The sequence below is a fragment of the Passer domesticus genome, chromosome 8, assembly GCF_036417665.1.
Source record: "Passer domesticus isolate bPasDom1 chromosome 8, bPasDom1.hap1, whole genome shotgun sequence".
Classification (NCBI taxonomy): domain Eukaryota; kingdom Metazoa; phylum Chordata; class Aves; order Passeriformes; family Passeridae; genus Passer; species Passer domesticus.
Genome location: NC_087481.1, coordinates 36,897,850 through 36,918,940, shown reverse-complemented (window position 1 = coordinate 36,918,940; position 21,091 = coordinate 36,897,850). Strand labels below are relative to the sequence as shown.

At 36.5% G+C, this 21,091-nt stretch overlaps 1 protein-coding gene across 28 annotated transcripts in view; it reads left to right on the top strand.

Annotated features, from left to right (window-relative positions):
- Window positions 1-21,091, top strand: part of LRMDA (leucine rich melanocyte differentiation associated) — a 630,413-nt gene that overhangs the window by 40,596 nt on the left and 568,726 nt on the right. For 6 of the 28 annotated variants that reach the window (XM_064430383.1, XM_064430380.1, XM_064430385.1 and 3 more), the window contains 2 exons: window positions 6,209-6,254; window positions 6,371-6,506. The exons of 17 other annotated variants lie outside the window; for them this stretch is intronic. In XM_064430383.1, coding sequence (XP_064286453.1) covers window positions 6,424-6,506 — 83 coding nt within the window. In that variant the 5' untranslated portion in view covers window positions 6,209-6,254; window positions 6,371-6,423. Of the gene's footprint in view, window positions 1-6,208; window positions 6,255-6,370; window positions 6,507-18,229; window positions 18,365-21,091 lie in introns of those variants that run through there. 5 more of the 28 variants (XM_064430387.1, XM_064430381.1, XM_064430388.1 and 2 more) reach the window with 2 other exon arrangements.

Below are 21,091 nucleotides of genomic sequence, written 5' to 3'. Positions count from 1 at the left end.
ATATTCAATGCACTGTGATGTTGTAATCTAAATCAGGTTTTCTGTATGATTCCCTGACTGCATGTTTCCATACAATTCTCATTCTTAGGGGGAAAACAAAACTAGGGAAAAAGACTTCTGCACCCAAGTGAGTGGAGTGAAACCTTATTCACACCTCTTTTTTCCCTAGTAAAAAAGCACAAGAAAGTCTGCAAAAAAGATAGGTACAAACTTGTTCTTCACAAACTTAGGATAAAAGTTTCTCTGTAAGTTCCTAATATCAAATATCTGAACTTAACCTCTGTGTCAAGAAATTTGTCCAATTAAATTATGTTCTTCTGCTTTTCAAACCACTTGCAGAAAATAATAGATATTTTCTTTCACTAGATTTTGTATGCTGAATGCAAATGAGATTCTTGTTCAAATCTATCTCGTTGACTAGAAATAACCTTATTCATATTATAGAGTGCATTCACATCTATGCATATTATTTAGAAAGCTAAGTGTTTCTTGTGCCCATCCTGTGCAGGTCTCTTTCTTTGCAAAATGTTAAAATCTGTCCTTGTCTTTTGCTACAGAGCACTTTATGTATGTATTTATTTAATTAATTATTTATGTTAAGGCCCTCTTCTCTCTTAAAGTGAGCATTGGAATAGAAAGCAGATTGCTGTTGAAATTCCCTCTCTGGTGATTTCAGCTAATCCAACAGTTTAGTACACCACAACTAGTGTACTAAAAAGAGTAAACAACTCTCCCTCTATTTTCCTCCTTGGTGTCTATGTAGTAGAGGGCTTTGACCCTATGTAAAGCTTTATCATGTAAAGCTTTACATGATAGATTCTTTTCAGATTCTTGCGTGAGTTGTGCTAAGGCTCCATATGCAAACTTGACAGTGCCTCTCTATGCTTGGTGTTGTAACTTTAGGATATGATGTTATTTAAATATACTAAAATGTACCCTGTATCAAACTGCAGGTGCTGCTGCACTTCTATTGCAGCATGGTAACACTTGCCTCATAAAAACTCAGGCTTGTGAAAGAGTTAAGCAAAGCAGCCAGAAACGTTTTCAGCTTTTACTTTTCAGATACAACCTTTTAAGCATACCTACATTTACCTGCAATGGCAATCGTTTTGCATTTTAATGACAAATCAAGTATGCTAACTTGCATTTGAAACGAAAGTGCCTTAAATGTCTCTGGCTGTCAGAATGAGATGTTAGGAGCTTGATGAAAAGAGAACAAAGAAGACAAAGTATGAAGCCTAGATACAGAGCAAAATGAAATAAAACCTTGTATGGCCTGTCAGGGGTGTCAGTTGATATTCCTATCTAAAGCACATTATAGTATTACTTTGCAGCTCATAGCTTACTCATCTGTCTTTTTTAATTCATCACATTCTAGCCCACATCTTTTAAGTCCCATGTGTCAACAATGGAAGAAATCTGTTAATTGACAAATGAGTGTCACAAATGTGAATTGGTGCCTTTACATCAGAGGCAGGTAGTCTCTGTTGTTTTTTGTCGGCTCTATTATTGGCATAAGCCAGTGTAAGACATCTGTCTTTGCCAGAATGAGAGATGACAGCCAGAGAAGGGCTGTCATTGTTTTAGTGCATGTTCATTCTGCTGAGATACTGTATAAAGATAAAATGTCAGTTAAAAGAATATGAAAAACTATCGGGAGGAAGTCCTTAAATTACTTGGGAAGGGGATCTGGGAATTGGTGCCAGAATTGAAATCCGAACGTTCCAGTTTGCATCTATCACATCAATTTAAAAATAATACTTTCTGAGTAACTGGGTCAGTTTATAAGGCATTTAGGAAAACGTTATGTTGTGTTGGCATAATTAGCTCATAAGATGGAAAGAAAAACATATCTTCACAGGATATGAGTTTATTACAAGTTCATTTTTCAAACATGTATAGAATTGTCTCAATAAAAATATGCTGTGTAGCATCTCTAGTGTTGATTTGCATCTGTTTTGAAATATTGAAATTGCTCTGTTCCAATTTCTTTTTCTGTTATAGTTCTATTTTAGATTGATGAATAACATAATGAAATAAAAAGCATAGCCAGCTGTGAGTTGATGAGACAATTAATAGGAAGAAAATTATTAACATAGTTCCAGGGTGTCTAGAGGGTGTACAGTATATAAAAGTTACTCCCAAATCACTAAATCCCTTTATTGCAATAAATGACTTTTTAATCTTGGATAGCACAGAAGAGAGGAGGAAAATGTTTTAATGGAGGTGGTAGAAAGGGGGAATAGAATTAAAATGTCATAAAAGGCTGCCATTTTACTTTTTACTTTATATCAAAAGTCATAAGAAAGGCAGATTGGCACTTTTATCTTCAGCAGCTCTTAGAATCAACCCTGTGCTCTACAGGATACTCGCTGTATAGCCCCCTCCTTCCCAAATGACCTGTCACTTGGGTTCTAAATGACCTTGGCTGAACTTGAGGCATTTTGAGGGCTATGTTGATGCAATCTGGTGAAGGATGAACTCTAGATCTGTGGGCTGGCTGAGTGGAAGTTTCATGATGCATGTTTCTGAACTACAATTTATTAAAAGCCTTAATTTTAAAGTTACTTGGGTTTTGCATGTGAAATAAGGCTGTCAATATAGCAAATCTGAGATGCTCTGGATTATGATATTACTTAATACAGGTAAAATTGTTACTCATAACTTTGTAGGATGTGTGTTTTCTTTTTTCTTTTTTTTTTTAACTTGCTTCTAGCAACTAATTGAGTAGAAGAAAAAAATATCTTTTTCCCCTTCCCACCATCTAATGTGGTGCTCTGAACTTTTGTCTTTGACTACTCTGTTTATTTCCAAGTATCATCTGGCTCTTTCACTTTAGTCCATGGTTAATGTAGATTGTAAATTTAATTATTGATACCAGTAACAGAGTTTAATACTTCTAATAGGTGCTAGTAATTTTATGAGTCTTCTGTGTCTTAGAGTCTAAAAAGCTGAGAATGAGTAGTATGCAGCTTCCTTTTGTTTTAAGTATTTAGATAGAAGTATTGCTGCTCTGTAAATAGATTTCCCATAAAAAGAATACTAAGAGAGAAGGTTGTTTTTCTCTTGAAGGTCTAATTGTTTTTTTTAATTAAAAAAGCTAGTCTTTTCAAAGTTCTTTGGAATTAATTTTGCTAGGCAGTATTTTAAAATATTATCATCTATGAAAACAAAGAAGTGTTTGCTGCTTGTGTACAAAGGTTTGTGAGCCTTGGATACCTGTAAGTTTTTAGTGAAAGCTTTGTTCTTTCATTTCCAGCCTTCATTGGCTCTGAGCAGATGTTTAAATTTCCAGTCAAAAGCCATGCTGTTGGTATCTAAATTGCCAGGCATGTCTTCTCAGGCAGTTTTTCATCATGTGATTTGAATTTCAGTTTCCTTTGAGAAGTGGAAAGACAACACTGGCTCCATTTTACAGATGGCAGAACTGAGTTGTGAAGAGGCCCCGTTCATTGACTATGCATGCCAAATATATTTATCAGCTCTTCATACCAGCTTGCATAAAACACTTCTGCATGGGGGGACAAGTAATGGCTGACACCTGTCCACTTACCAAATCAGAAATGATCCTAGAGAGAGTTTATTCTCATGTGTTACTTGGCTGCACTTTTTGTTACCTGATGGTGGATGTATCACAAGGTGATGATACAGCAGAGACTAAAAAGAAAGGTGTGTTATTAGACTTAAAAGAAATTTTTGTTTCCTTTTGGTTAAATGGTATGTAATTATAGATATAACAAAGGTAACAGCAAAGAAGATGTGGACTAAGATTTTTATCTTCTATTGTTGATTCTATTTCTTCATTTTCTAACAAAAATTAAGGGATGATCAGAAGGATAAGTAGGAATACTAGCTCTGGTCTCTCTAACAGAACTGAATTAATTTCATAATGAAAATTCACATGCAGGATATATACTTGGAGTTAGTTAAGTTACTGCACTGTTTCATACCCAGTGCTTACAGAAAGATGCCATGAAGCTTGTGGAATTCTGCTTTGGCAGCACGTGTTTGTATGACAGTATTGTCACAGTTAAATTAGTTCTAGAAAGGGAAGATACAGGAATATGACTACAGAAATGTTGTACATGTGTGTGCTCATACCCTCTGGGTGATTCCCCTTCCAACTGCCAGCTGTCATACAGAATCTGAAACAGGCAAAAATTTATTGGGTAGTATTTAGAAACATGTCAGTGGTAATGACTGGATCTCTGATTTCAATTATCACCTACTAAATTTAGGCTAATGTAGAGCATTTGTAGACCTGTTGAATGCACTTGACATCATGTTTAAAATATTTGAAACTGCACTGGTTTTTGATATCATATGTTGACCACTTTCTTTTTCCTATTCACATCTGGTGCATGGCAGCAGGCATCCCATGTGACCTATAAAAATGTTGGTTGTGCTTGTTTGAGTTTCTTTTTCTTCTTCAGATTATATTTCAGCAGAGAAGAAGACAGTGGTCTGAGACTGCAATTTCTTTAATGAAACACTGCTCTGAGATATGTAATTCACCCTTTTCCCCCCACTCTTGTACAATCAGTGTGTAACCAGCATTTTAAGTGTTATTCCTATTGTTTGACTTGAATTTTGCTTTGAAAATCCTTGGTCACTTGGGTGTTCTTAAAGGTGTTTTAACAAAAACTTACCGATAGTCACTATTCTTTTGTATCTGGGTGAGATTTCAGGTGGAATCTGATTATACACCTTTTTTGTTACATTAGCAGAGATTGATGTTTAAATCCAAAGTACTGAGTTTTGCTTTGCTTACTTTGCAAACATTTTATGTGCTATTATTTTAGGACTATTGAGGGGGGTTATATCAAAACAAAAGTTTATTTTTTCAAGTACTGCAATACTTCACTGGAGTGCTGCAAAACAGTTTTCTGTCTTCTGATCTTGTACTCTTTCCGTAACCATCTTCCTCATATATATTTATTAAATTTATGTGCTGATGTTTGCAACTCTGAACTTGCCTTCTAACTATTGAAATAGTAACTGTTGAAGTAATTTGTTTGATAGTACTCAGTACTAATCATCACAGGTTTCAGGTTGTGTCTTCCTGTTTTTGTGAAAATATTGTGAGCTTTTAAAGTTACGTCCACGTCTGCATACAACTAATATAAAAAGTAAATCAGTCTCCAAATATGTGTAGGCCAGTTTGACTAAGTTCATTGTGCACATCTTGATAGCTGCATAAACAAACCTGGGGAGTTTTGTAAGAAAAAAATCTCCTTGAAAGCAAGATCCCTCTGCTTATATTAATTTTGCTTTGTTTTGAGTTCTTATTTCTGAGAGTATATTTTCCAGTAGTGTTCTCAGTGGTGGTTAGCAGCTTCTTTTCCTGCCTGATGCTTCCAAACATCCTTTAAGTGAGTTCTTGTTAATAATCTCAAAGTTATTTTAAACTGAAATTTTTATTAAAAAGCCCTGAGCATATTATCTCTGAAATACAAGACACAATAGCAGAAGCTTTCAAATTGGGTGTTGGAAACATTCCTACTGGGAGAGGAAACGGATCTTGAAGATGGAATTTCAGTAAAGTTGAATGTCAGTTTTCTGGTGAAATATGTAGGGATGTACAGCCTTACTGATGATTTGTTGCTTGCAGAATTTCTAGGAGTATCTTAGATGGTGAGTTTCAGGAGTAGTTTCCTTTTATGCTTATATGCATTGGATTTTGTTTTGGTTTTGGTGCAGGAATTGTCTATGATTCCTTAAAAATTCTCTGAGCCAAGCATGGGTGCAGATGCATGGATGCATTCAGTAGTTGTATGGGATCTACCTAGTGGCTTCATGGTGTTATCAAAGTTACCTTTAAGAGGAGCAATGTTTACTATTCTGATTTAAGCTTGTCCAGTTTAAGCCTAAATCTCATAACTCATCACAGGTCACAAAAAATGCCTATGTAACTTTATTACATTAAGCCTGTATATGTAATCTATATTTCTTTTCCTTTCATATAGATGTTTTTCTTAGTGGAGGATTCATTTAATGTGAGCCTAATGTTGTTTTTATTTTTCCTTGGGTGTTTGAAAAGTGAAACCTAAGGCCTGAGAAATTTCAGCGTATAAATTTCAACAATAAACTAACAACAGTCTTAAGTTTTTAATAGCTTGCAGAAGTGTTTTTGCTCTGTTATATATTTCTTTATTAGTTTGAGATCTCCTGATGTATAGTTTCTGTCTTGTGTCGTCATTTTTAACAGGCTTTGTTGCTCCTACCAGAATTCTGGTTTACTGGAAGTGTGCAGGGTGGGTATTTCACTTGTTTGCTTTGATATGATTTTGTGATGGTGTATTGGTTTGCAAATATGGGGAACTTCTGTGCTGCTCTACTTTACTAACCTTTCTGATTGCTCTGTACTCAGTTCTTCTCAAATCATTCCCGTGCTGCCTGACTGCTACCTTGGATGACCCAGTGATGGACAGTTGTGTTGGCTTCCACTTTGTTTCCACAAATTCTTCTGCTCTGTGTGACTGCAAAAAAGTTTCTTCTGCTTCCAGGTATCTTATCTTGCTTAATAATGTGGTGCCTACCAACCATATGTTTTTACAGCACATAACTGTGCTTTTGCCTTTTCTTTAAGTCATTGGGACAGTTATTGCTTTCATACATCAGTGTGGAAGTTCTTCACAAATATGTGTTATTCTTTAACATGTATCTGTTGTAGATGGTGCATCTGCTGTCTGCTTGCTGTGTCAGAAGAGTCATACTTGAAAACTAGGGAGGGAAAACTAACATATTGTTATTCTCTCCATGTTAAAACTGATAGATCTAATAAAATAATAAATATAATAAAATAGTAATAGTGCATGTTATGGTCATGAACTTTAAACTAGGAGGCTCAAGAATTAATCAATTGCATAAGCATACAAATGAGGTGTGTTTTACATATCTGTAGAGGAGGAAGGTAAATACCGTGTTATTTACTATAATTCATGAGCTCCATCAGAAATAAAATTCTTAAAGTGTATTAAATTTAATCCTTATGTTAAGGGCTTTTTTTCTGTTTTCTTGTTGTTTCTCATGAATGCTTAATCAACAGTCATAGTCCTGTAAAGCGATTGCTGTGTAATAATCAGAGATCATTGTGGAGAATTGTACTCAGAATAAAAACAAATTTTTATTTAGTGGACAAGTAATAATTAGTTGACTAAGAAGAAGCAAAAAGCAGTACACAATCTCATAAAAGCCAAAAAGAAGGGACAAAAGTAGAGGAGACCGAATGCTTGTCTTTGTTGTTAACATGTGGCTTACTTTCAGTTCATGACTTCCTTCACAATGTTGTCCTTCCATTGAATGGTCTCAATGTTCTGGCATAGGTGGCATTAATTCGTGTTTTAAATGTGAACAAGTATTAATTTACTTCACTGAAGAGGAAATAAGATGACAACAAAGGAAGTTCATGTTTGGAAAGAGTAGGAAGTTGATATTGATAACTGACTTTGCATTTTGATAACCCTTTGTGATGCTTTCTCATTGCATGACTTCTACAGGAGGGTGCTGCTAGGTTACATGAAGACAAAGATCTTTGGAACAAAAAGACTCTTTTCTGTCAAAGCTGGAAGATAGTTTTGACTCTTTTTTAAAAATTATTATTGTTTTAAATGTTTTTTCTTCTTGCCCTCATTCAGAGAAGTCCAAGAAAACTGCTGGCACTGACAAAAGATGAAAATATGATTTATGTTGACATCATGTATTACCCAAGCAAATCTGTTTCGTGAAAGACAGTTTTTTATGGTGTGGAAATAAAGAATCAGTGAATAGTTCTTGAAGGAGTATTGGTTTAGACTTTTCTTGCCTCTATCACCACTGCCCCACCCCTACTTTTCCTTTTCTACTTTGTCTGTCTTTAGGGATCTTAATATTGGTGCTAGCTACAAATGGTTGTTGAACAAATTTTCTTCAGTCCTTAAGCATAACTGTTTCGTGTGGGTTGATGTAATGCAAGAATAATCTTTGCTGTGAGACTAGAGGCCATACCCAGCTATAGTAGTGTTGATACTGATTTTGTGACTGCTACAACATTTAATTGCAAATTCTGTTTAGAGATAGTAAGTTTCCTTTGCTGAGAACCTGTAGCAGCAGCATCTACTAAGTTGGGTTGGGCCTACTTAAAAGTTGGGTTATTTTCAAACAGTATTCAATTTGTGGACATCTGACTTAGTTAAACTGAACTTTGACTATCTAATGCTGTAGGACCAGTCACAGTATTTGTTGAGATGGTGTTACGTCCAGCAGCAGAGAAGAAAGCAGGTGAATAAAATACAGACAATATTCCAACGTTGAATCGGTTAAAAAGAAACCCAGCTGGCTAAGTTAGGTAGATTACACTAGTTTTACAGATAATTCTAGGCAATAAGGCTGAAAAGGAAGTGAGGTTAATTTCGTGAGTGGCTGGAAAGATGTGATGACTTAGTGTAAGTCTTAGATTGTCACTTCAGCAAAATTCTCAGTCCAAAAACCAGTATCTTGGCTGAGGCACTGAGGGTGCTGGGGCACTGACCATCTGTTGGCTGCTGGGGATACAAATGATTCCAGAGAGAGGGATGTAAACCTTGTAAAACCTTTTCCTTTGAAGTTAAGTAAAATATGGACTTTTACAACTGTTTAATTAAGTTCTTTCAATTTGTTGGAATTCTTAACTCCAAGGGAGTACAAAATACCCAGAACCAATAGGGGTGATGTCTAAATTGGCACTTAATAAATGCTGCTTGATCCTTCCATAGTGGATAATAGCCAGCTGCACTCTGCCTGGTGTCTGAGGACCCAGTGCATCCTTTTTTACTAAAAGAAAAGTAGCATAAAAATAGCTGCTTATACAACACATCTATGCTAAAAAACCCTCAAACCAATGGTACAATCGTTGTGCCAATGGTACAAAGCTGACTGTGATGACTGTTCCAAATGGCCAATCCTTTGTTTTTTTTTAAATATTGTTTCCCTGTTGTGTAGGTTGGACCTTTGATATAAAGTAAGTATTTAAACATTTTTTCTCTTATATACCCTTTTATATACTCTTCTATATGCCATGTGTGCATTTTTCTTTTCAGCTAATGCTGTTGTATGGAGGAGGGCCAAGGTTTGCAGTGGCACACAGTGTTTTCAGAAGAGTTTGAAACTTGGTAGTTCTGTGTTGTGCTGGGCAAGATGCTTCCCATGAGTTTGTATGAAGTGTTTTGCCACTGCAAGGACATAAGAAGGAAGGTGGTGCTGTCCCCACACAAGCAGAATCTGGAGCCTCACTGGGTTTGCCCCTGAGTAAGGCAGGGGCCTCTGGCTCATGGTGAATTCTGAGCTTGTTCAGTGCAATGCATGGAATCTCTTGCCCTACCTTTGCCGTGAGTCAGTGCTTTGCAGGGAGCTAAGACTTAATGTATCTTATTTCTGTACAAAGCAAGTGCTGCTGTGTGATTTGGAGTCCTATCCCTCATTTCCCCTCACTTGGAGCAGTGGTATGCTATATCTTTGTAATTCTTGAAACGTCGTGATTGATTTTTATTTAATATGTGTTAGGCCTCAACCTTTCCCCAGTTTCCTTTTAACCTTGTCAGCTTTCTCTCCTGTATTCCTCCTTCTTCTATTTTGAAACCATTAAACTCTTGTAATATAAATTGATTTACACCTCAGCTTTGGTAAGTATTTTTGAGAAACATGGAGAAACTGATGCATGCAGAAAATGTTGGGTTTTTTGGGGTGGTGGAGGGAAACCCTGAATGTTTGGGGCAGAGCTTTGGAGACGGAGTCCTTGAACACTTTGTTATCTTGTAAGTTATTCAATATAACCTGTATAAAAACTACAGCAAAGTTGGTAAGGATTGTTTCATTATCTATAGAAAACATATACTAGCATAACAGTACTAATACATAGTCTATGTATTATATATCTATGTATACTGTGATGTAGACTCTCATGGCCTCTGAAAAGATGGCTGTTTTTTTTCCAGTTAAGTGACAGTCATATAGCATGCACTTAACCATGTTCTTAATTGTTTTGTAATACAGGAGTGGAATTAATGTCCTCATGTGCTTTGCTGAGTCAAGATCTTGGTGGGTTCCTGTACTCATGTTTCATCTTGTTAACTCTCTACCAATGTTCTTTCTGTTAATAGTGATCAAGTCACAAAGCAATTATACTCCCACAAGCTGTCCTTTAATAACCTTTGTCATTTGTCAAAGTGCATTAGGGCCTTGCATATTTTTACAGAGGAGCTACTGGTCTTCATGAATTAATGGAGTGTTCTGATGTGCCAGCTCATCTTCCTTGCCAAATTGATGTTGGTTCAGATGGGAGCTCACATCATTTTAAAGAAATATCTTCTACCTTTCTCTTAGACCAAAAGATTTTCAAACAAGGTTAAAATCTTAGTTAGCAACAATCAACAAACAATGCTCATTTGAATCAACTCAGCCTTCCAGTCTGGCAAAGGTTAGATTGTAAGCTTTTAAATTACCTTTGCCTGTGAATGTAACTTGTATTAAACTGAAAAAGGTGTAATGATCTTCATATGCTAAACTGTGACAGTCTTTTTATAAGCATATATTTATGATGCTACACCTCTGTGAATATTTTGGAACTTATGATTTTGCTGTTTACACTACAAAGGTGTAACTCAGTGTGATCTTGTCTTCTCCACTTATATTTGTTTCTTAAGTGTTGTAACTGCAAGCAGTCAGGGTGTATTCCTCCTTGTGATTTGCCAGCATGAAGTGCATATTTGGGGTTGGCATGTTCTTGAGTTACCTGCTATAGGGGAAACTACGTGAGAGGAAAAGAGAGCAACTCCCTGAAAAACCATTTGATATTTTGTCAACAGTCTAGTGTTAAAGAATAAAAAATATGATAATTCTATTGCAGTTGTGGTAATTTAAGCATATAAATTTCCCTTCAGTCCTGAAAACATCTTCATCAGATAGAGCACTCTGATGCTCAGAGAACATATTTCATTTCTACTTTAGGGATTGCTTTCTCCTACCTTAGAAATGTTGAAGCTTGGTGGATCACTGTTACTTTGTAGATGCAGTATTCAGTTCTTGGGTATGGAGACATAAAGTATGTAGAAGCCAGTCAAACACGCTTTGCTGAACTCTGACTGGAGCTGGGATTTATCAATATGTACCGTTTGTAATAAAAGTAGGCTGTGACCTTTTGAAATATGCAAATATATTCTACCATTGTTACTATTTAGAAAGTAAAGCTTTAACTCTGTATTCCACATTTCTAGCTGTTCTGACAGAGTTAAGCTAGAGACTGTATCTTCATAATGAACAATATAATTCTCAAGAAAAGCATTTAAATTAGCATGTAAGCAGCCATCACAAAAAGTTGACTTTGATGAGAATCTTTTGCATTGTAGTCTCTGATCTCTTCTTTGAAGCAAACATTATTTTTTTTTTAAATATTTTGTGAAATTATTTTTAATTGCTCATCCTACCTGTGCTACTTTTTTATTGTAACAACCTGGGTAAACTCTCCATTGGAGAGGTTTCATTGTAATGCTGATGCTGTTTCTGTTACATTTGTTCTCCCTCTGTTGCTTGTGAGTGTGCACATGCAGGTATATGCACATGCGGTGTTCTGGTGGAATTCTGGCTCATTGTTGAGCTGCTAGTCTCAATATTGTGTGTGGCTTTTATTTTTATTTTACAAATACCCATCTGGCAACTGAAGACAAGTATTTTATTGATGGATTAGAAAGGTTCAAGGTTCTTGAAGTTTGCACGTCCTGTGAAAAAGACAGGTCAATTTTTTCTCTCTGGGCATCTGTCTCTCATAAGCTCATAAATTGCTCTTGAAGCTAGATAGAAAAAATACTGAAGGCAACATCATATTTAAGAGTTTAAATGTGCTGATTGGAGTGTCTCAGAGTCTAACCTCAGGCAAAAGGTCTTGTGTTCAGTCTTTTTGACTGATGTAGAGTGGTCCATTGTTAATAATTTAGTGTTGAGACCTACTAAATGAAAAATAGGAGACTCATAACATTAGCATCACTGTTGATTTTTCCTAGAAAATACAAATTGTTGTTTTTTGATGTATGTTTCCATTCTTTATACGCTTAACTGTTCTCTAATGTAGCCACTGCATCTGATTTTTTTTTCTTAATGAGCAATGTTTTTATGTCTACAGAACACAGAGTTTGCCCTGCAGGACCTTATGTTCATTTTTAGTCTGCTCTATTTGTGTAGTAAATAAAAAATGAGTAACATTGCCATTAGCCAGTTTATATGCATTACTCCTGACCATGCTTGTGAGTAATCTGCTGAGGAATGTGCACGTTCTCAGTTTGTAGCAAAATGGGGCCTGTAATAATTTAATTTTTTAAATTAACCTAAAGTGCATGGAAACTGAAGGAGCCTTGGTTTAAGCAAGGATTTTGATGGCTCTGTAATCAACATGCTGTAGGTTTAGGTTCAGTCCTTCTCAGATGCAAGCGTGTTGTATTTCACTCCCCCATTTTTGTAGATATAAGAGGGGAAATGCAGGATGGATCATCTCTAGATTGTCTCCTGGAGTTTCTAAAGCTTGTTTGCTTTAACAAAGGATCAATATTTTGCATTTTAGAACTTCAGAGTTTGATTTTGGCAAAGATGTGTGAGGCAAACATTTCTTGTGCAACTTGAAGGATTGTTCAGTGAGAATTGTTTCCTTAGCAAAACATGACATCAAATGTGCACACAAAAATGTTTTGAAAACTTACTTTTATTCTTTGGAAATAGGCGTATTTTCTGAAGTATTGTATAGTTCTTACATATTTTACAGATAATCACATTTTTCTGAAGGAAAATAATTATGTATGTAGTTGGAAGCTTGCTGTAGAGTTTATTTTTTTAAGAGAGTGTGGGTAGTAGAGAGTTGAACAGATGCTATAGGATGTGTAGCTCATTCAAAGTTCTAAGAGCACAGAAGTAGTAGTGAAGAAACAATATTTCTTTTATTAAAGTGCTATGGTATTTTCTAAAACTTGTCTGGGTTGACTTTCTGTATTGTTTTTCCTCATTATATTTCCTGATAAGTACAAATACACCCTTGATGGAACCATTATATTTTATAAACTATTTAAGTAAGATAGACTCTTTAGAAACTAATATAATTATGCAACTTTACAACTTGATTTCCAACACTGAAGGTCAGATTTTAAGTGCTTGTGTTGTAGATCTATGAAAAAAATATGAAAATTATATTGAGGATCAAAACAGGTGTTAAACGCTTCAGTATTTACTGTATCTGTGGAAATAGAATGAACTTTGGTAGCAGCTATTGTCTTGTATACATGTCATAGTCACTAAAATAAAGATTTATAAAGATTTGTATTCACTAAAATAAAGCATTTAAAACTGTTCTTAAGGTTCCTCAGATCACGTTAACCTACTTTTCCTATACTAGTCTGAAAGTGATGCTCAAACAGGAGAAGGGAGAGATAATTGGGCAGTAGCTGTGGCTGTGGCAGACACTGGTTTTGTCCCTGTTGAAGCTGGGGTGTTTTCCCTTCTGGCCTCAGAAATGTTAGTGTCTGTCCCTGTTTTAATCTGATCATCTGAGCTCTGTTCAGTTTTTTGTTGCTGTCCACTCCTGGGTTTTTTTTCCATCTGCAGCTTATATGCTTTCTACCTCTCATTAAAATATACAAATAAAAAATTTGAATCATTCTAAATGAGATACCTGTTAATCAGTAAATACCATTTCCCACGTGTTAGCATACCAGCTTTTTTCTTTTAAATAGAGAGATTGTTTTTGTGGTTTGGTAGCGGAAAGAGAAGAGAAGAGGATTGTATTTCCTTACAATTGAAGATAATTAGGTTGTTTTAGTTAAGTTAGGTTATCACATTAGCTATTAAAAAGTGCGTCAGTAAAGTGCACATTGCACTTTCCTTGTCGCTTCATTTCCTTAGGTGATAACAGGGAAAAAATGTGTGGAACAGGACTCTAATTTTATTTTGAACTTAATACTCTGAAATTGAGTATGGTTACCAGGAGTTCCAGTATGGGAGGTAGGGAGGTAATGAGACAAATTTCTTGTCCTGAATTTGGAGATTGTTTTTGTGTGCATAAATGTGAACTTCCTTAAGGTATTCAAGAATGTTCCAGCTTTGCTATTGTGGTGTATCAAGCATACTGTAAAGTCAGAGAAATTGGTCCTGTTTTTTTGCAAACTGAAATGCCTCAGGCATGTTTGTGCTGCTTGTATGACAGGCGAAGCAGTCTGAGGTAGCTTCTTGAACATCTAGGCTGAAGAGGGCAAAGAGGACACCAGTCTTGGCTTCATGTGGAGTCTTCTGGGAGAAGTGTTCACAATGTCTACATAAGGAGCTCATCATAAGCAGATTGAATACTTCCTATTGATTAAAGTAACTGGTGTCACAAACAAATCTGGTGGAAAAAGTCAAATGTCTGAGAAGTCATGGAGTATCAAGATACTGATCTTTATCCCAGTGATGTTTTCTGACTGTTACTTCCACGTGTTGCTCTTTGTACTATGCTTACAAACTGAAAAGAAAATCTTTCTCTATTATGTACATACATTTGTAATGTAATTAGGCCTAACAAGTCCCATTCCCTCAAACTGAGGCATAGGAGTTAATGCCTGCTCAAGGATACAACAAACTCTGCCATCTCTGTTCCCATTTTTAACTTATTTTTTCATTCCAGTCAGTGAAGAGAGAGGAATATTGGTTGTGGGAAAAGGCCTTATCTGGCTATACCTTAAAGATAGATCCTAAAATCTGTTATTATTTCAGCTGCTTCTTTTGTCTTTCTTTTCTGTCTCACTCTTTCCCCAAAAGATGGGCCCAACATCTGTGAATGTTAGGGGAGGTGACTCTATCCCTTTTTAAAGCAAGGCTCTTGGAAAAGCAGGGATATTACTTGGCATTCAGGCTGAGCATGTACCTCTTTGGTTTTATGGAAGTGCTTTTTTTCATGGAGCCTTAAAGGAACTTTGTGAAGGCTACTTGTACTTCATTGACTCACATTTACTTTGCTACCAGCTCTCATTACCATATTCCCTGTATTTTTTATTATTTTTTTATAGTTTGACACTCTCTCAAAAAAAAAATCTGATGTTTGAGTGAGCACTCAACCAAACTGGCGAAACAGTCTTATACTCGCCCCCAGTAGCCATAAGGTATATTATCCAAAATGATGAATAAGAAAATGTGGATGTTGAGTACATTACTTACACCCTCCTTGCCCTATACTTGCATCTGTAAAATAGAGGCTAAAATACTAAACCACACCAGATGCTGAACCTTAATGCATGTTGGTAAATCACTATTGCCACATACACTACAGAAATGCCTTGTTAATGTTACCTAAATTATGTCACTGGTGAAAAAATAGAATCAAATATGTTCTTGCTTGTGCTGCAGAATTTATGGTTCAGCATATTGATTTCCAGCTTGATGATCTTACAACATGCTACAGTTGGTAGGGATCTGTGATAGCATTGGTGCGGCGTTAATCAAAGGCAAAAATGTTTCTGGTCCGAGAATTCCAAAGCATGTTATGTACTTTGCTATATAGAGTTAAATTTCTCTTCCCATGCCCAAGTAAATTGCAAATTAACGCTAATAAATCACATTGCAGCAGTTGGTAAGAAGTGAAAGTATATTAATAATTAAATAGTTCTTTTCAGCCACCCCTCCCCCCTTCCTTTTTTATGTGGTGATTTTCTAGACTCAAAATCAGCGTGTCTCATGCAGGCTATCTATAATATATAGTTGTTTCAAATCAGCTTTACTTACTGAGCTTTTTCTAGTAATGGAGCTCTGTCAGCAAAAAGCATATGCACCAGCAAATGATGAACGATGGACTTGTGTCAAATGGAAGCTTGAAAGGTGCTTCTGTAGTTAAATGGATTAGTCTGCACCAGAAGTTCAAAACTCCTCAAGTGTAATTGTTTCAGAGAAAAGGTATTCCTGGATTGATAGGGGCAGCTAAGCAAGGAGAGCTGGAGGAAGAACTACTTTATCAGGTGTGAGTGAGGGTTTACTAATTCACAAGAAGTAGGCTTTGCTGTTACAAGATTGCTGGCTTGATGCTTCTGCGAGTTTTCTTCTTTTTTTAAAATGTGAAATTTGTAAAGATTTTAATTTATGTCAGTGAAAGACAGATATTTTGGGATTTTTTTCTTACAATATTAGCAAGCTTAATTGCATTTATGTGGCCATGTGCAACAGTGATTTCAAAATAATCTGTAACATTTGTCATACACTTTCTAAAAATGTTGGTTCTTGTTTTGGTAGTAGTGTTAGCTATAAAACTGACTTAGTCTGCTGTACTTATTTTGCACTTACACACTGAATAAGGTAATTAGGGATTGCTATATAATTGCAAAAAACCCTGCGTGTAAATTTTAATTTTATATAAATAGTGTTCAATTAGTGTTGCTCATTAAATATTTTATTATTTGTGGTGTTAATGTGTAAATCTCACTCCAAAGGAAAATTTTTGCGGGGGAAGAAATTTACATTAGGAATTAAGCTTTTGCCTGATTTTTTTTTTTTGTATATCATTTTGGCTGTACTTGAAATGGGTGTGCCATATGAATGTTCAACAAAAGAATAGCTATAAGCAGGGATGGCTTTCACTGCTCCTCAGTCTTTCCATTTTGCCTTCTCTTCTGCTTCTTTGCAATTGTTAGCCTTCATGTGAACTGAAAGGTACTTCAAAACACCGGAAGAAAATAGTCTGAAAGCTTCATAGGCATTTCTTCATAGTAAAGAGAAGTGAAGAAGTTGAAGACTTTTTCCACTGACAGGTGTTTGTGTGTCAGAGCAATGAATGCTTTTGATGGCAAACCCACCTGCTTTTCTTCATTGTAGTCTTCTTTCTAAATATTAAAAAAAGACAAATTCTGACAACAAAAATTCTCCAAACTGTATAATAGAAAGCTTGCTTTATTTATTTATATTTTATAAAAGAAGATACTTAAATTATTTCAATGGCTATTCACTTTCTTTTTGTGTGGGTGAAAAAACCCAGCAGTTGAGCAGTTCCTAGAATGATGAAGGCACTTTTTAGCTGTATCCTCATTATGATATAAAAATATTGTCATCGGATGATTAGTGGCTACAAAAACTTCATTGCCTTACAGATTGCACGCTGTCCTTTAAAATTATATAAAAGAGTCCCACCTTCCAGAACCTAAAACTATGCTAAATAACCACTTCTTTTTAAAAGTTGTTGTCACAATTTTCAGTCCTCTGGTGTTAGTTTATTAGCATGGCACATGGCTGTCATTTACTTAGTTTATTATCCGGCTAAAGACGGTAATTGAAGATTGTTTTGCAGGTGCTAAATGTTCTGATCTTCGGTTCTTTTCATATATTAAGGCATGGAATGCAATTGCATCGCATGGAATTGCGTATGCATCAACAGCACAGTAAAATCGGCCATTTGGAAAAGATTAAAAACAAGAGTTGAGAAAAATATGACTAAGTAAGCCTGTTCTGTCAAACACGAGAAAAGCTTTGTGTTTAATATGAAAAAAAGTTAAATAAATAAATTAATACCCCATTTGTTGTAACTAAGTTCATTTTTTCTTTCCATTAATGGTGGAAGCCATTGGAATGATGGCTAAAAATGGTGCAAAAGTGAAGTCTGAACTTACATAGACAAATATTTGGCAGAAGTGCTGGGCTATTCATCCTTGCAGAAAATAGAAATAGATGCTATGTAAATTGTGCTGTGGACTGAAAGTGACCAAGTAGCATAAAGAAGCCTTTTTGAGGGATATTTTTGATCAAATCACAATGGGCAGAAAAAGCAAGTGTATAACTGTATGCAGTTGGGTTACTTTGACTGGGAAGTGAGCAGAAAGCATGTTTAATCCAAACTAGTTGTTCTCTTTTACCCCAAAGCAGTTTCAATACGTGTGATCCAGTTTCACTATCTAGCTTTTGAGAATAACTGTGAAAAATAGTTTCACATTAATGGTAAATGAAGTATTATATCAGAATTTTTGTATAGTTTCACTTTTCTATACAACATATCTAGAGGGCTCTTTTACAATGTACTTCCTTCCAAGCCTGGTAAAAATTTCCTGAAGGTCAGGATTTTTTTTATCTTTTTATTTGTGTCACTTTGTGGGCACACAGTTTGTGGTAATTGGGGTGGGGCTGGGCAGAGCCTCATCCCAATGGGCCACAGCTGTGCAGGACAGGTGAATCACATTGGAGCTAACGAGCCATGGGGTGCCCAGGGGCACTGACCAACCACCAAAGGGAGCCGAGGGCACACAGGTGCCGTGCATCAACGTGAGGGGATAAAAGGCTGGGCTGAAGAATAAGGGCAGTGCTTGCAGCCTTCTGGAGTGACGTGATGCTACTCTGTGTGGGCAGATGCCCGAAGCCTTCTGATGAGGTAAGGTGTTACTCTATGGGTTGAAGCTTTCTGATATTGTCTGGTGATACTCTGTGTATTGTGGCTGTCTCAACTCTGCTATCGCTTAATGCAGAAGAATTCAGTAATAATACTTCTAAAATGGATTGCCAAGTAATTTGTCTGCCTTATTACCGCTGGCTCCTGAAACAACAAGACTTCAGAAGGTCTCAACAGGAAATACTGCACCCATTAGGTCCTGCAGGTGCAGGGGAGTGAGGAGCGTGCTGCTGGGTTCTTTGGGTCACACACTGGGGAAGGGGGCAGATGTTTCCCAACATGGTCCTGAGGACAGAGCTGCACTGGCAGGCACATCCCTCCCTGTGCTGGGCTCAGCCAGCCTGCAGGCCTGTCACAGGGGCCCTGGAACAGCTTAGAGGCCAAGGTGTGTGCTCAAACACTGTGTGTGGGTTGCAGCTGGGGAGTATTAGGGGAAGGTCAGATTCATTTGACTCTAGAGAATGCTCAGTCCCCAAGAGTTTTGAAGAAGACAATTTAGGTGACAGGACACCTGCACAGTGGATGTGGTGACTGGTGAGAATGCACAGGCTGGCTCCACAGAACCTCTTGTCATAATAAAGGTGAGTCTTGCATCATGACTGTAGCTGGTGTATTCTTGCTGGCCTTTGTACTTTTCCTTTTACTTCACCCCGAAAGCTTGAACCAAACCTCTTGTAGAAATAACACAACCACAGGAAGGTACAAACAGAATTGTCCTCTCTCTTACGTTGCATAATAGCAATAGAAGTATAAATTTTAAAAAGCAAGTATATTATATTGAGGTGATGCATAACTGTAAATTTTGACCAGGCTATATCATGGGCAGAGTTGCTGTATATTTTTAACTACCATCTGTACAGCAGTGATATGTGTGGGACCAGGAATGCTCTTTGGAAGCTGAGGTAACCCAGTGAAAGGAGTTGGAGTGGAAAATAGGAAGATCTGAGTGGCTGAGGTGCTACCTAAGTGCTAAGAGATGATGAGAACCCTTGCCGGTGAGATGGGAGATGTTAACCTGCTCTGTCCTCCTTGGTGCTTAAAAAAACCCCCAAAAAACAAAAGGTGAAAAAGCATAACCTGAAGTGATGAAATCACACTGCCTTTGTCTCGTGAGAACTGTACTTTGTGCTATTCCAATCTTTTCACAAGTGGACAGTTTTCTGCCCGCCCCCGTGGCTTCCTCTCTATGTTAAAGCTATAAACCAGGGACATGCCTGAGTAGAGCCAGGCGCAGATGCTCTGCCAGCATGTGACTGGTGTGCTTGAGCTTTATCATTCCTGCTAACTGACCCTTTCACTAAAAGTTTAATAGGGGATAAATTCACATGTGAATTCATAATCCCCTCAGTTGTGCCAGAAGGATTCCTTAACAAGCAAGCAACAAAGAGAATCTTATACAGCTGTTTTTTTTTTTTTATTCCTCCTCCTCTTTCTCTTTCCAAATTTATTGGGTAGACTACTTCAAGGATGTGTCTTTAACTGTCATCCCAATATTTATTTGTGCATAACCTAAACAAACAAAGGCAATATATTCAGTGTGGCTTTCAGAGCAACTCTATGCATGGAATTGAAAACACTTTTGAGCTTTTAAGTACAATAGGTGGAAATACTATATTCTTCCAAATATTTATTATTTAGTATTTATTCTTACTCACTATAATGTAAAAATTGTCCTTTTCTGGCATGTATCTCTTGCAGCTTAAATGAAATGTTTATTGTGCCACATTAGTTCAAGGGGCTTTTTTGTTACTTCAGAATTCTGTATATTTGCTACTCTTACATAAAGAGGCCTGTAAGTGTAGATATTGTGAATACTTTTAGAATAAACCACTTTTAATCAACTTGGTTGCTGTTATTTTGAGAAAATAATTTTTTTCTCCTAATGTTTTGTTAAAGTGCCTTTAAAATGATGATATCATCACTACTGCATTTAAAAGCCTCAAGGTTGCAATGTTTATTGAGCAGTGCTCATGGAAAGAATATAAAGGATGTCTGAGGACTTTCTACTTTTATAAAAAGGACACTGCTTTTTGTGGCCTGTGTGAAATAATGTTTGATTTTTTTAATTTGATACTGTATTTCTGGCACGGAAAACAAGGAAATATGCATAATCTCTTTGCAGTACTTGGTTTTTTGAACCAAAATCTACTGGTGTGTGCTAGCCTGATGTCTTTCAAATGAGATGTCTTTCAAAACTCTTATTCCAGAGCCCTAGCTTTTCATAATTTTGTTGTGTTTGCAACCAAAGTTGTACAGAGATGTTTCTTGTGGTTAAAATTTCCCCCCCCCCCCATCAGTAGGCAACTACTTTTAGGGATTATTTTTTTTTTCTGTGAGACCTGTCACATTCTGAGGTCTCTGTAACTTTAGAACTTGGCATTTCCTGAGTGGAACCAGTAAAAGGTGGCTTTGTTTTGTTAAACTTTAACAGAAGAAGGATGCAGGTGTCTTTGGCAGGAAGAAATCCAGTGTGAGTATACATTCCTAAGGGAAGGGGGGAATGTGTATGTGGTGTGCATGTGGGTGTGATACAGGCTGTGGGATCAAGAAAGTCAGCTGCATGGGGTCTCAGATGTTAATAGTGAGGTATTGCTCACAGAGTCTGGTTCTGTCTAGTTGCAAGCTTTCTGTTTGATTGTTTTTTAACTAATTTGAGAAATTGTGCACTGAAGTATTTTAGCTTCTGAAATACAATGGATGTGTTATCTT